General features: G+C 42.6%; 1 protein-coding gene across 1 annotated transcript in view; it reads left to right on the top strand.

The window, feature by feature from the left end:
- Positions 1-14,788, top strand: part of LOC111977336 (echinoderm microtubule-associated protein-like 6) — an 84,354-nt gene that overhangs the window by 25,520 nt on the left and 44,046 nt on the right. Inside the window, 6 exon segments of the mRNA XM_070448550.1 lie at positions 5,239-5,293; positions 5,295-5,396; positions 7,325-7,423; positions 7,591-7,659; positions 8,702-8,887; positions 9,268-9,403. Coding sequence (XP_070304651.1) covers positions 5,239-5,293; positions 5,295-5,396; positions 7,325-7,423; positions 7,591-7,659; positions 8,702-8,887; positions 9,268-9,403 — 647 coding nt within the window.

The following is a 14,788-nucleotide window of genomic DNA, read 5'->3' as shown; positions in this document are numbered from 1 at the left end:
GGCTGCCTGGCCATACTGAGCAATCGGGGGAGAAGGGCCTTGGTCAGAGAGGTGACCAAGAACCTGATGGCCACTCCGACAGAGCTCCTGAGTTCCTCTGTGGAGATGGGAGAACCTTTCAGAAGGACAGCCATCTCTGCAGCACTCCACCAATCAGGCCTTTATGGTAGAGTGGCCAGACGGAAGCCTTTCCTTAGGGAAAGGAACATGACAGCCCACTTGGAGTTTGTCAAAAGGCACCTAAAAGGCTTTCAGACCATGAGAAATAAGATTCTATGTCTGATGAAACCAAGATCGAACTCTTTGGCCTGAATGCCAAGCGTCACGTCTGGAGGAAACCTGGCTCCATCCATACGGTGAAGCATGGTGGTGGCAGCATCATGCTGTGGGAATATTTTTCAGCTGCAGGGACTTGGAGACTAGTCAGGATCAAGGGAAAGATTAATGGAGCAATGTACAGAGAGATCCTTGATGAAAACCTGCTCCAGAGCATTCAGGACCTCAGACTTGGGCGAAGGATCACATTCCAACAGGACAACGACCTAAAGCACACAGCCAAGACAACATAGGAGTGGCTTCAGGACAAGTCTCTGAATGTCCTTGAGTGGCCCAGTCAGAGCCCAGACTTGAACCCGATCGAACATCTCTGGAGAGACCTGGAGAGACATTCCCCATCTAACCTGACAGAGCTTGAGAGGATCTGCAGAGAATAATTGGAGAAACTCTCCATATACAGGTGTGCCAAGCTTGTAGTGTCATACCCAAGAAGACTTGAGGCTGTAATCGTTTCCAAAGGTGCTTCAACGAAGTACTGGGGAAAGGGTCTGAATTCTTATGTAAATTAGATATTTATGTTTTTTTATTTTTAATACATTTGCTAAAATTTCTAAACTCTTTTTGCTTTGTCGTTATGGGGTATTGTGTTTAGATTAATGAGGGGGGAAAAAACGATTTAATCAATTTTAGAGTAAGGCTGTAAAGTAACAAAATGTGGAAAAAGTCAAGGGGTCTGAATACTTTCCGAATGCACTGTAACCATTTACACCCCTTTCTGGGTACGTTTCTCGGAGCTTTCCACACCTGGATTGTGCAATATTTTCCCATTATTCATTTCAAAATTCTTCAAGCTCTGTCGAATTGGTTGTTGATCATTGCTAGACAACCATTTTAAGGTCTTGTCGTAGATTTTCAAGTAGATTTAAGTCAAAACTGTAACTCTGCATCTCAGGAACATTCACTGTCTTCTTGGTTTGGAACTCCAGTGTAGATTTGGCCTTGTGTTTTAGGTTACGGTCCTGCTGAAAGGTAAATTAGTCTCCCAGTGTCTGGTGGAAAGCCGACTGAAGCAAGTTTTCCTCTAGGATATTGCCTGTGCTTAGCCACCACAATGACCAAACATAACACTTTGTATTCAGGACAAAAAGTTAATTGCTTTGCCTCATTTTTTAAAATATCACTTTATTGTGGCAGCAGTGATGCCTGGCTCTGATTTCCTTCCCCTGGGGAACTCCCTGTGCCACTGCAGAGGAGAGGAGTGTCACATTACTGTTTGTTTGTGTGACGGGAGTCCGATACTGCAGTCCGGTCCCACTGGGACTGACTCTGTGTCCTTCACTAGCATTTTGTCTATGAATAATGCATTAGTACAATAAATGATCTCATCAATGATATAATTTGTATGCATAATGATTTTACATATGTTATTTTATGGAGTGAAAAAAATACAAGTTGGTATCTCTTTAAAATACATATTTTTCTTTCTGGCTCATGTTGTTTATGTAATCTAACCACTGGTAAAGGCATAGTGTACATACTTATCAACTTCTACTTGGTACTCATCCCGGATCCGGGAGCACCCYCATCAGTAAAAAAGCTGACTAGCATAGCCTAGCATAGCGCCACAAGTAAATACTAGCATCTAAATATCATGAAATCACAAGTCCAAGACACCAGATGAAAGATACACATCTTGTGAATCCAGCCATCATTTCTGATTTTTAAAATGTTTTACAGGGAAGACACAATATGTATTTCTATTAGCTAACCACGATAGCAAAAGACTCAACTTTTTTTTCTCCACCATTTTCTTACTGCATAGGTAGCTATCACAAATTCGACCAAATAAAGATATAAATAGTCACTAACCAAGAAACAACTTCATCAGATGACAGTCTGATAACATATTTATTGTATAGCATATGTTTTGTTCGAAAAATGTGCATATTTCAGGTATAAATCATAGTTTTACATTGCAGCCACCATCACAAAATCTCACCAAAGCAGCTAGAATAACTACAGAGACCAACGTGAATTACCTAAATACTCATCATAAAACATTTATGAAAAATACACAGCGTACAGCAAATGAAAGACAAACATCTTGTGAATCCAGCCAATATTTCAGATTTTTTAAGTGTTTTACAGCGAAAACACAATATAGCATTATATTAGCTTACTACAATAGCCAACCACACAGCAGCATTGATTCATGCACGTTAGCGATAGCGAATAAACCAGCAAAATATATTATTTTTTTCACTAACCTTCTCAAAACTTCATCAGATGACAGTCCTATAACATCATATTACACAATACATATATGGTTTGTTCGAAAATGTGCATATTTAGCGGCACAAATCGTGGTTATACAATGAGAATAGTAGCCAAACTGCAAACAAAATGTCGGGAGAAATCTTGGGAGAGGCACCTAATCTAATCAATAACTAATCATAAACTTGACTAAAAAATACAGGTTGGACAGCAAATGAAAGATACATTAGTTCTTAATGCAACCGCTGTGTTAGATTTTTAAAATTAACGTTACTACGACATACAGCGTGCGTTAAAGCGAGACCGCACCGAAATTAATGGCGGAATAATAGTTAAACTTTTTCGACAGAAATTACGAACTAACATCATAAATAGTTCTTACTATTTGATGAGCTTCCATCAGAATCTTGTACAAGTTGTCATTTGTCCAGAATAATCGTTGCTCGGTTGTAGAAGGTCGTCTTCAACTGTGGAATTAGCATCAAACGTTAGCCATGTGGTGCAGACGTGTCCAACTCAGCATAACGCAGAACAAAGAAAATCCCGAAAATCGCAATATACTGATATAAACGGATATAACACTGTTTAAAATTACTACATTATGATGTTTTTAACACGTATATCGAATAAAATCAGAGCCGGATATATCTAGCGCCTATAACAACAACTTTTCAGGACGCAATTCTGAGGTCTGTCTCGCGTCATGACGAACGTAGAAAAGACTGCACCCCCGGTTCCAAGAGCTCTTATATGGCCTCAGATCTACCTAGACACCCCATTCCATTCTCACTGCTTACTGACATCTAGGGGAAGGCGTATGCAGTGCATGTCGACCCATAGATTACATGCAAATTTATAAACTGACCCTGGAACAGGGCCCCCGATTTCAGATTTTTCAGTTCCTGACAGGAAGTTTGCTGCAAAATGAGTTCTGTTTTACTCACAGATATAATTCAAACGGTTTTAGAAACTAGAGAGTGTTTTCTATCCAATAGTAATAATAATATGCATATTGTACGAGCAAGAATTGAGTACGAGGCAGTTTAATTTGGGAATGAATTTTTACAAAGTCGAAATGGCGCCCCCCTATTGAGAAAAGGTTATCAAAGAATGTATTGAAAACCGCACAGTACTGTATGCATAACATTAAATACCCCGGACACATTCATCATGATTGTAGCTGTCAATAAATCAGAAGGTTCATCCTTCAGTGACAGTACAGTCACAGTACAGTGAGTTCCTCTCAGGCTGGCTGGGCTGCCATCACACACTGCATGAATGGAGCATCTTCTGATGCATCTCTTCACGTGCACTCCCTCTGCTCCTGCTCCTGACCCTGGCAACCCAACAGCCCATTGAAACACATGAGCCGGCAAATCTGCCCTCATGTCGTAGTCTCTCCATCTCCATCAGCTAGCGTTGCACTTCTGCTCATCCCCATGTGCTATATTAGGGCCAGCTGGGATGTTGACTGTCTGGGAATGCATGCTTCCATACTGTGTGGGAAACCTCCCGACAGTCAGCTGAGTAGAGCTGAGCTCTCTCTCTCTCTCATTCTGTCTTTCTCTCACTCAAATTGCATGAGGGTTTCTCCATTTCTCCCCCTACCTCCATTGCTTTTCTCACAGCCTTTATTTATCCCTTCTTCCTCCCTCTCTACTTCCTCATTCTCTCCTCTGCTGAGCCTCAGCTCCAGGCAGAGCTCCAAGCCCAGATTTACAGCCATGAGCTTCATGCAGAAAGAGGCTTTGAGATGAAAGAGTCTGAGACAGTCAGACTGAGCACAGAGAGAGAGAGAAAGATATTCACGGACTGAGAAAGCGTTGAAAGAGAAAGAGAAAGCAAGACATGCAAATGTGCTTTGCAGTGTGTATTACCATGTCTGCTTTGTAGTGTATACTACCATGTGTGCTTTGTAGTGTGTACTACCATGTCTGCTTTGTAGTGTCAGGTTATTTCTCTTGATAGAAATGGTAATTTTACACCCATTTTTACGATTGGACTATTTTCAATGCCAAGGCTCGGTTTGGTAGGCTACCGCTTGTCCTCTGTACGGTGTCCATGGTCAAGGTCACAGAGGGCTCACCGTGTTGAGCGGAACTGAGCACGGTATTCTCCCCAGTCCATTGGTGGTGTGATGATCCCTGACCCTGTGTGGCTGATGCAACTAACACACTAATGTCTGACGCTCGGGCAGGCCCCAGTAATGATGCCATTAACCTCATGTATTTATAGAACACCGGGGCACCTTCCATAAAGGAGCACAATGACCTGTGGCGTACTCTTCAGCAGGACCTTCTCTCCCTAGAGAGATGAAGATATAAAGAGAGAGGGGTGGCAGAGAGAGAAAGGGGGAAAGAGAGAGGGGAGATAGAGAGTAATGAGGAACATGTGGGAGAGAGGGAAGGAGAAGAGAAAGATGGAGAAAGGGAACGAGGGAGGCAGGTTGGCGCCTGGAGCTACCAATGACCCACTGTGGTGTCTGTAACTATGAGTTTCAGATTGTACACATATGGCTGTAAATGGTTATCGACAAAGTATCAAACACTGTGTATACTGACATGATTATTAATGTCAACAATGAGTCAAGCACATGGTTTAACCAGAAAGAGCAACAGGTTATATACATATTTAATCCACATTTTTGCGTTGGTATTACCTGTTATGTCTCCTCTCCTGTTTCTCCAGCCTTGCCGTTCATCCTGAGAGGTCACTGGTGGCAACAGGTCAGGTGGGGAAGGAGCCCTCATCTGTGTGTGGGCACCTTCACTGTACAGACCATCTCTATCCTCAAGGACGGACACTCCCATGGGGTGGCCTGCCTGGCTTTCAGCGCAGATGGACAGGTGAGACACAAACCCGCACACACCACCTCATGCCTGCAAGCTTCCACACAAGCAGACGTACACACACACACACACACACACACACACACACACACACACACACACACACACACACACAACAACAACAACACCACACACACACACACACACACACACACACACAACACACACACACACACACACACACAGCCAAGCACGCACCACTTCACACACACACTTCACCTCACGCATACAGGCACACATGCACACCTCTCATCCACCTTTTCTCTGAGTGGATGGGTTCCTGTACTATCACCCTATTACCAAGGCAAATCTGTTTGATGATCTGAGTCTGACAGAAAAACAACAATACTCTGACACACAGCAATGTGAATGCTCCATCATTTGCGAGATTGAAGGGTCATAATTAATAGATTTCTCCTAATTATATCATATGTAAATGTGCCTTATATCTCACATAGCATATAGCCATGGGAATGGTATTGTTGTGGTGGGTTGCTGAGAAGTGAAGCCTACTGGGTAACTGTGCAGGCTGGGGATGATATACGACTCTGCCATGAATCATGATGGCCCATGTTTACTGGGGGGAATGCTGGGACAGCACCAGTCTCCTATGACCTTTAGCTTGATGTATGGGGCTCCATGAGAGTCTCCTACAGCAGCAGCAGCCTGTTGACGTCCCCCATACAAGACCAGTAGGCTACACCCAGGAAATATGGAAGGGGAAAGGGAGGGGATGGATGGAGGGAGGGAAGGGCAGGAAGGAAGGAGGAATGGCTGCTGTTGTCATTGCCTTCATTGTGGTTTTGGAGTTGACAAATGCAATGCCACGTCAGAGGAGGCTGCGGCTGGTGAAGAATGTGTCTGGGATGGAGAGGGAGGGGGAGGAAGAGGAAGGGTGGGTGAGGAGAGCCATGGCTAATGCTACCAGGGCTAATGCAACATGTCTTATCACCTCCTGCCACTGGCCACCAGTCTACATTACTGCTACACTGTAATGGAGACCAACCAGGGAGGGGCAGTAAACAAGGTTTACCTCAGACCCTTAGTCAATCATAAAGACATTTAGGCCTTATCATTTTATTAGCTCCATTCTGAAATGCATTAGATGGCTGTTTTCTTGGAAACCCCTGTGGGCAGAGCGGGTAAACAACTCTGGGTGATGTCATATAACACAGATGGATGTCTTGTTTGGTTGGGATTTAAATGGGTTTGTGGATGAATGGTTGTGGCAAACCACAAATATGACAAAACATGTTTTCCTGAAGAAAAGAGAATGTATTCTCTATCACTGAAATGTATTGATTAATGGAAACACACAATACCGTTTCATTGTAAAGTCAACAGCACATTAGGTCAACTAACATTTGGCATTCATCTCCTCTCTTTTGTACTCAGTAGAATGGCCCATACTTATTTTATATTGGAGCATCAAATCTGAAATATCCCTACATTTAGGTCTAATTTATTTTCTATCTAATGTTTCATTGTCATCCCAATATTCACCCGGAGACAGTTGTCCAAATGTTCCTAAAGGCCTAGCTCCTTTGTCTAAGTCATAAAATGGGTAATTAACAATTAACTCGCTGAATGGTAATTGATGCCAGACTAATTGGAAACAATTTGCATTCCTTTCCTTTCTACAGCCAGTGTGATAAAATACAGAAGGCTTTTTAGATAGTGCTGTTTTAAGGTCTTACTGTATTATCTGCAAATGTCTGCCTGTGAACTGCGTCTCTGCAGCTGTCACATAGAACAATTCTGTCATATGTCCCGTCATAGAAATGATTTGATTATGAAAATATGACTATTTGCCTCCATTTACAGTACATTCATTAAGATTTATTCATCTTCATCCATTGAATAGAAACAGTCTCTCTCCTTTATTTGCAGATTAATGAATAGTTTCCACTTTTTCTCATTTTCAGCGGCTGGCTTCTGTGGGGCTGGATGCCAAAAATACAGTGTCTGTTTGGGACTGGAGGAAAGGAAAGGTTCTGGCCACTGCGACAGGACATTCAGACAGGGTACGCTGTTGTGTGTGCTGTGTGCATGTTGGCGTTTGGGTGTGTGTGTTGTGTATTGATTCAGTTGTAGTGAGTACACGTGTGAGTACACAGTGTGTGTGTGCGACATGACTTTCTGTGTGAAGGAGAGGAAATGTATGTGTGTTAATGGCTTGGCCGTCTTTCAGATCTTCGATATATCTTGGGATCCCTTTCAGCAGAACCGGCTGGTGAGCTGTGGGGTAAAGCACATAAAGGTGAGCTTCACAATAACAACACAGTATGCTCTGTGCTGTCCAGTCAGTCCATACATTACCTTTGAGCCAAGTTCAAAAATAACATATGAGGAGCTATCAATGTTGAGATGGGTTACCCTGACCCAGTGTAGCCGGCATCAGTCTATTCAAGTTATTTAACATGTAATACGTTTATACGGTTGTTGTTAAAAGCTGCTTTTGGAACAACCTCATAAACAATATGACATGTTGTCAGTGGAGGAGTAAGTCGGCGCTATCAGATATTCTAGCAGTAGAATGAGAAAGTGGTGTTAGGGGGACTGGGGCATATTGTTTTCAATGGGTACGCGTGAAGAGCAGTTGGAGGACGCCAGTTTCTATTCAGTCAAAAGCAGTAATCTGTTCTGTCATTCCCCTCCGGAAGGGCTGTCTCCTACTGTACACACAAGCACACAAACACACACACACACGCACAAAAAAACACACCACTGAACTTACAGAAGAGCCCTCAGTTTACAATAAATATGTAAATACATATGCCTCACAAACAGTAGCAATGGACAATCGGTTTTCTTGTTGTTTTGTTTGTATATATATATCAATATATTTATGTATATCCAGTTATGGTATGAGAACTAAATAGTTGAGCCTATTGTGCCTTTTGGCCATAAAACAGCTTTCATGGACAGGGAATCTTCTTAACTGACCGCTGTGAGCTTTATTAGAAATAAGCCCCATGCTATCAACCCTGAGGTGATCAGGCTGGCAAATGAACAGTCGTGATTTAGAGCAACGGTTCTCCAAACGCACTGTGACAGCAGCTGATCTCTGAGCTCATGTTCTCTCTCTCTACCCTATCCTGTCATTATCCACCTTATGTTCTTTTTTCTTTCCTCTCTCTACCTCTCCTCCCATTGTCTTTTTTATCCACTTTTCTCTTCACCTCTCTAATTATCTTGCTTGGCCTTTCCTTCCCCTACCTATGCCTACTTGTACATCTCTCTCATTTCCTGTCTCATCTCTCCTTCTTCTTTCACTCGCTTCCCCCTCTCCGTGTCTCTAGTTCTGGGCTCTCTGTGGCAATGCGTTGACGCCCAAACGGGGGATATTCGGGAAGACGGGGGATCTACAGACCATTTTGTGTGTGGCATCGGCTAAAGATGATGTCACATACTCTGGGGCATTGAATGGGGATATCTACGTGTGGAAAGGACTGAACCTTTTACGCACGGTGCAAGCCGCTCATGGAGTGAGTGAAATACGTCACTCTAATTCTCAAGACCCATTGATTGTACACTTCCAGACATCCAAACACCCGCTCCAGCTAAACCCCATCCCTCTCATGCCTATAATCGCTTACACCCTACACTGAAGCAACTCAATTCCTCTTACCCAATTCCCCTTCCCTCCCTCTGCATCCCTACCCTGAAACCTTCTTTTTAAATCTCTAAGGCCTTTAAAAGCATTGAAAATAATGATTTTGCCCCCTTTTTGTGTCTCCAATACGGAAATAGACTTATGACCCACATTCCTATTGAAATCATATTCCTTTCCAAGTACCTTTTTCTATGCACAGAACAGTTTGATAATCCCCCTGCCGATGACTAAAGTTGACTGCACTGTGTGTAGGCTGGGATCTTCAGCATGTATGCCTGTGAGGAGGGCTTCGCCACGGGGGGACGTGACGGTTGTATCAGGCTTTGGGATCTGGACTTCAAGCCTATCACCAAGATCGACCTTCGGGAGGCTGAGCAGGGGTATAAAGGTAGGCCTCAGGAACCTGGTTTTACTACCAGCTCTTGGTGATAATATATAATGGTTCTAATTAAAAAGCCAATTGCATAAGCTAATGATGCTAAAGTTAGTGCAAGACTTACAAACAACGAGGCTTTAAAGTCAATGGCCTCATGAAAAGCTGCAATTTATTTGGGGTATTTCTTTCTGGTATTCACCTCTTTCTTTGCATGCTTGTCAAAATGTGGATATGCAGTTTGTAACCCCGAATGCATACAGATGAAATGTGATATGTCCATGTTGGTTCGCTCTACCTGTGACGTATGATCATACAGTAACATATCGCAATGTTATTTTGTACGATATTATACTGAACAAAAATATAAACACAACATGTAAAGTGTTTTATGAGTTGAAATAAAAAAATCCCCGATATTTTCCAAACGCACAAATCGTTTATTTCTCTCAAATGTTGTGCACAAATTTGTTTCCATCCCTGTTAGTGAGCATTTCTACTTTGCCAAGATTATCCATCCACCTGATAGGTGTGGCATATCAAGATTAAACAGCATGATCATTAAACATGTGCCACTTGTGCTGGGGACAATAAAAGGCCACTCTAAAATGTGCGGTTTTGTCACACAACACAATGCCACAGATGTCTCAAGTTTTGAGCGAGCGAGCGTGCAATTGCATGCTGACTGCAGGAATGTCCACTAGAGATGTTGCCAGAAAATGTAATGTTCATTTCTCTACCATAAGCTGCCTCCAACGTCGTTTTAGAGAATTTGGCAGTACATCCAACCGGCCTCACAACCGCAAAACCATGTGTAACCATGCCAGCCCAGGACCTCCACATCAGCCATCTTCATCTGCGGGATGGTCTGAGACCAGCCACTCAGAAATCTGATGAAACTGTGGGTGTACACAACCAAATACTTTCTGCACAAACTATCAGAAACCATCTAAGGGAAGCTCTACTGCGTGCCTCATCGTCCTCACCAGGGTCTTGACCTGACTGCAGTTTGGCATCGTAACTGACGTCAGTGGCAAATGCTCACCTGAATCCCAGTTTCAACTGTACCAGGCAGATGGCAGGCAGCGTGTATGGCATTGTGTGGGTGAGCGGTTTACTGTTGTCATAGTTCTGGGGTTATGGTATGGGCAGGCATAAGCTACGGACAACGAACACAATTATAGAATCGAAAAAATTGCAATACATGTCGTATCGGCATCTATGTATCGTGACAATATCGTATCGTGAGCTCCCTGGCAATTTCCAGCCCTATTCTGTATTCGATACTTTAACTGATACAGACAGGAGCAGGTGTGAAGGTAGCATGGGGCTAAATGGCTGGTGAGTGTTAGCCCTCTCATCAATTAAACAAACAATCTAAGCTGTGTGCATTTGCAGGCCGGCCCTTCACATGCTCGTGGGGGACGTCAGAGTAACACGGGGCCACAGCTGATCAAACCGTGTCATAGTCTGCATGTTTGTGCTTGTCCCTGGGGTATGATGGGTAATTAGGGTAGCTGGGTGATGGAGAGACAGAGGATGAGAGGCACGTCCTTATGAGGAGATCCATCTAAGCACACAGGGTTGTGTGTGCACTGTGCTGTCTATGGATTTAAGGGTCAGAGTCCACGCTTCTGTTGCAGAGGTGTGTGAGTAGGTCGATCCAGACACTGATGTATTTGTACAGGGGTTAAAATACTGTAACCAGGGATAATGTGTAGTTCACTTCAGTCAGTGTGTTTGTGCTGCCTAATAGAGGCCGATGTGTGTTTAGCTCATTGAGAGCCCTGCCATGATGATTTATTAGCCTGGCCCTGTGGATGTATCATTGACATCTGTTGACTTGGAACAGATACAGAGGACAGAGAGAGACCGACAGAGAGAGAGACCGCTAAGATCAAATATGCCACTCATCCATTTCCATTCATCTGAGCCAGAGCAGGCCATGTTAGTCCAATCAGACAGAGAAACAAAATATGGTTATATTCTAGGGGCCTGAGAGAGTTTGACTGTGAGGTATGGATAAAACAGAATAAAGAAGTTAAGATAGCAAAAAAAAATCTAAACCTTTGACAGATGACATTTAGTAAACTCCCCTTCTTCATAGCATTATCATGTGGATTCCTTTTGCTCTATGCCTCCTGTTAAATTGAGGAAACCATCAGTGGCACATGTATAATCAATGAGGGTCTTCTCTCTTCCCTTCCTCTGCTCCTCTGTTCTCCTCTCATCCTCTGTTCTGAGCAGTGGCTGCCTGGCTGTCTGTGGTTAAAGCAGAGAAAAGCTCTGTGTCCCCAGCCAGCCCCAGCGGTGGGGCATACTAATATCTGAAAGCCCCACAGACACCGTGTACACCCTGCGATTAGATAATGGCATTGTTGGGTGTTTGTTGGCCAGTCAAAGTATTGTAACCAGTGGCAATTTTAACATGTAAATGTTGGTGGAGCAAAAAAATGTTTTTAAAGCCACTACACATCACTACACAACACTAAACAATACACTACTCTCTGTTCATCATGTATGCATAGTCACTTTAACCATATCTACATGTACATACTACCTCAATCAGCCTGACTAACCGGTGTCTGTATGTAGCCTTGCTACTTCTATAGCCTCGCTACTGTATATAGCCTGTCTTTTTACTGTTGTTTTATTTCTTTACCTACCTATTGTTCACCTAATACCTTTTTTTCACTATTGGTTAGAGCCTGTAAGTAAGCATTTCACTGTAAGGTCTACACCTGTTGTATTCGGTGCACGTGACAAATAAACTTTGATTTGATTAATAACAGTATATTGGTGCCCACAAACTGTTAGGGCCTACATAAAGCTGTCCCAACAGCAGTCCCAACACCTTACCACTGCTACACCTGGCTATCAGCGGAGCCTTGTCTTGTAGCGAAACAGATAATTCAGCCTCATTTACAGCCTTTAAAAAAACATTGCTGATATGGCTGACTTGCTTAATCAAAATGTGGTTTCTACTGACAATTGAGATGTACAAACAATGGCAGAAGGGAACTACGAGCGGATAAGAGGCAATACGTAATTTGGATTAAGACATTAATGAGAGTGCTAGGACAGACGTAGTCAATACAACAATTTGGTATTTGGTATTTAATTAGGATCCCCATTAGCTGTTGCAAAAGCAGCAGCTACTCTTCCTGGGGTCAACACAAAACATGAAACATAATACAGAATGACATAATACGGAACATCAATAGACAAGAACAGCTCAAGGACAGAACCACATTTTTTTTTAAATGTAAAAGGCACATGTAGCCTACATATCAATGCATACACACAAACTATCTAGGTCAAATAGGGGAGAGGCGTTGTGCCGTGAGGTGTTGCTTTATCTGTTTCTTTAAACCCGGTGTGCTGTTAATTTGAGCAATATGAGATAGGAAGTTCCATGCAATTAGGGCTCCATATAATACTGTACGCTTTCTTGAATTTGTTCTGGATTTGGGGACTGTGAAAAGACCCCTGGTGGCATGTCTGGTGGGATAAGTGTGTGTGTCAGAGCTGTGTGTAAGTTGACTATGCAAACAATTTGGGATTTTTTACACATTAATGTTTCTTATAAAAAGAAGAAGTGATGCAGTCAGTCTCTCCTCAACTCTTAGCGAAGAGAGGCTGGCATGCATAGTATTTATATGAACCCTCTGATTACAATTAAGAGCAAAACGTGCCGCTCTATTTGTTCAGCACTTTTGAAATGTACAGCGACAGAATTCAGAACAATGGCCGTTATTACAGTATTCTCTCTGTACATCAACTCAGAACCGTAGGATAAATAAAGGGGGCATATAAGCAGACAATGATGATTACAATATTCAATGATTACATTTCTCTAAAACAGGCTTTAGGCTACATGTGCACCACCAAGTCAGAACAGCAGGCTAAATTAAGAGGGGAAAGGGACCAAATTATTAGGGTGAGGCACATGGGCTACTAACAGCTTACTACAGAACATACACATAGTATTACTTTCTTAGCTAGAGTATACATATCTCCCTGGCATATTACCTCATTTATGCAGCAGCATACAAGACATTTTTGGACTCACCTTGTTGTGCTGTGCTCACTTGAATAGGAAGGTGGCGCGGCGGTCCTTCATGGACAAATTTTGTCATCAAACTTTGTCATCAAAGACTGGCATTCTCTGGATTTATGGTGCTTTCAAGACAACTGGGAAGCCAGGAAAAAAACAAGGTTGAATCATGATTAAGTCAGTGATCTTCAGGTCAGAGCTCTAGAAAGAGGCCCGAGTTCCCGACTTGCAATTCCGAGTTGGATGAACGTTCAAAACATATTTTCAGAGTTCCCAGTTGTCTTGAACTCACTGAAGTCAGATTTCTAATTTCTGAGTTTCCAGTTGTTTTGAGCGTGGCAGAAGTCATGCTGGATTGACAGCATGACCAATGTTGAATGTTTTTAAGCTTTTTCAGACTTGGGACCACATACCTACTCCACTGAGTAGCAGACCAGTGATTGCTTTGTGATGCTTGCAGTTAGCAACTGATTCCTTCTAAATTACTCACTGTTGAATTTGTGATTTCCAACTTGTTGTGTAGTGTTTATGTCCAATGGCCAATGAGCACCAATAGATTTCTCTTCATTATTTCTCTTCATATGACAAGGATTAAAAAGCATTTGCCAGTAGATTGTCTACTTGATTCATGCTGACTTTTGAAAGTATGATGTTGATATAAACAGTCAAATCAAAGCTGCTGTAGATATAACATGATTTGACATCATTTTATCTGTGGCCAATGACCTTGAGACTTCTTGGATGGACACTTCTAATGTAACTCTATGGTAGCACTCAAGGGGCTTGAATTTTCGAGCTCTACCCTTAGATTTTACAGGGACATAGTGTCCCCATGAGTGACAGAACACTGAGCCAATCACGGCGCAGCTAGAGAACATTACCCAATCACGGCGCAACTAGAGAACATTACCAACCGCTATGCTCCGTATTTTCCGCTGGCTGCCCACCACCACAGAAATCACTGAGCTAGGCTGAAACACCTGCATTTTGGAGCTGCCTTACTCAAGAAAGCAAAAAAGACCAAGTTTGTACGCAGCTTTATTAACTCTATTATTTATTTATTTACATTGTTTGCAAAGTGATATGTGACCCGTATTAATGTCAAAATAACATGCAAAACAGGCAACCCATCTTTTCCAAACACAAGTCAATCAAATGTCTTTATAATTGTCACGCCCTGACCTTAGAGAGCCTTTTTATTTCTCTATTTGGTTAGGTCGGGGTGTGATTAGGGTGAGCATTCTAGTTTTTCTATTTCTTTGTTGGCCGGGTATGGTTCCCAATCAGAGGCAGCTGTCTATCGTTGTCTCTGATTGGGGATCATACTTAGGCAGCCTTTAGTG

The sequence above is a fragment of the Salvelinus sp. IW2-2015 genome, linkage group LG18, assembly GCF_002910315.2.
Source record: "Salvelinus sp. IW2-2015 linkage group LG18, ASM291031v2, whole genome shotgun sequence".
NCBI lineage: Eukaryota > Metazoa > Chordata > Actinopteri > Salmoniformes > Salmonidae > Salvelinus > Salvelinus sp. IW2-2015.
The sequence above is the reverse complement of the archived record's forward strand: the minus strand, read 5'-3'. Positions and strand labels throughout refer to the sequence as shown.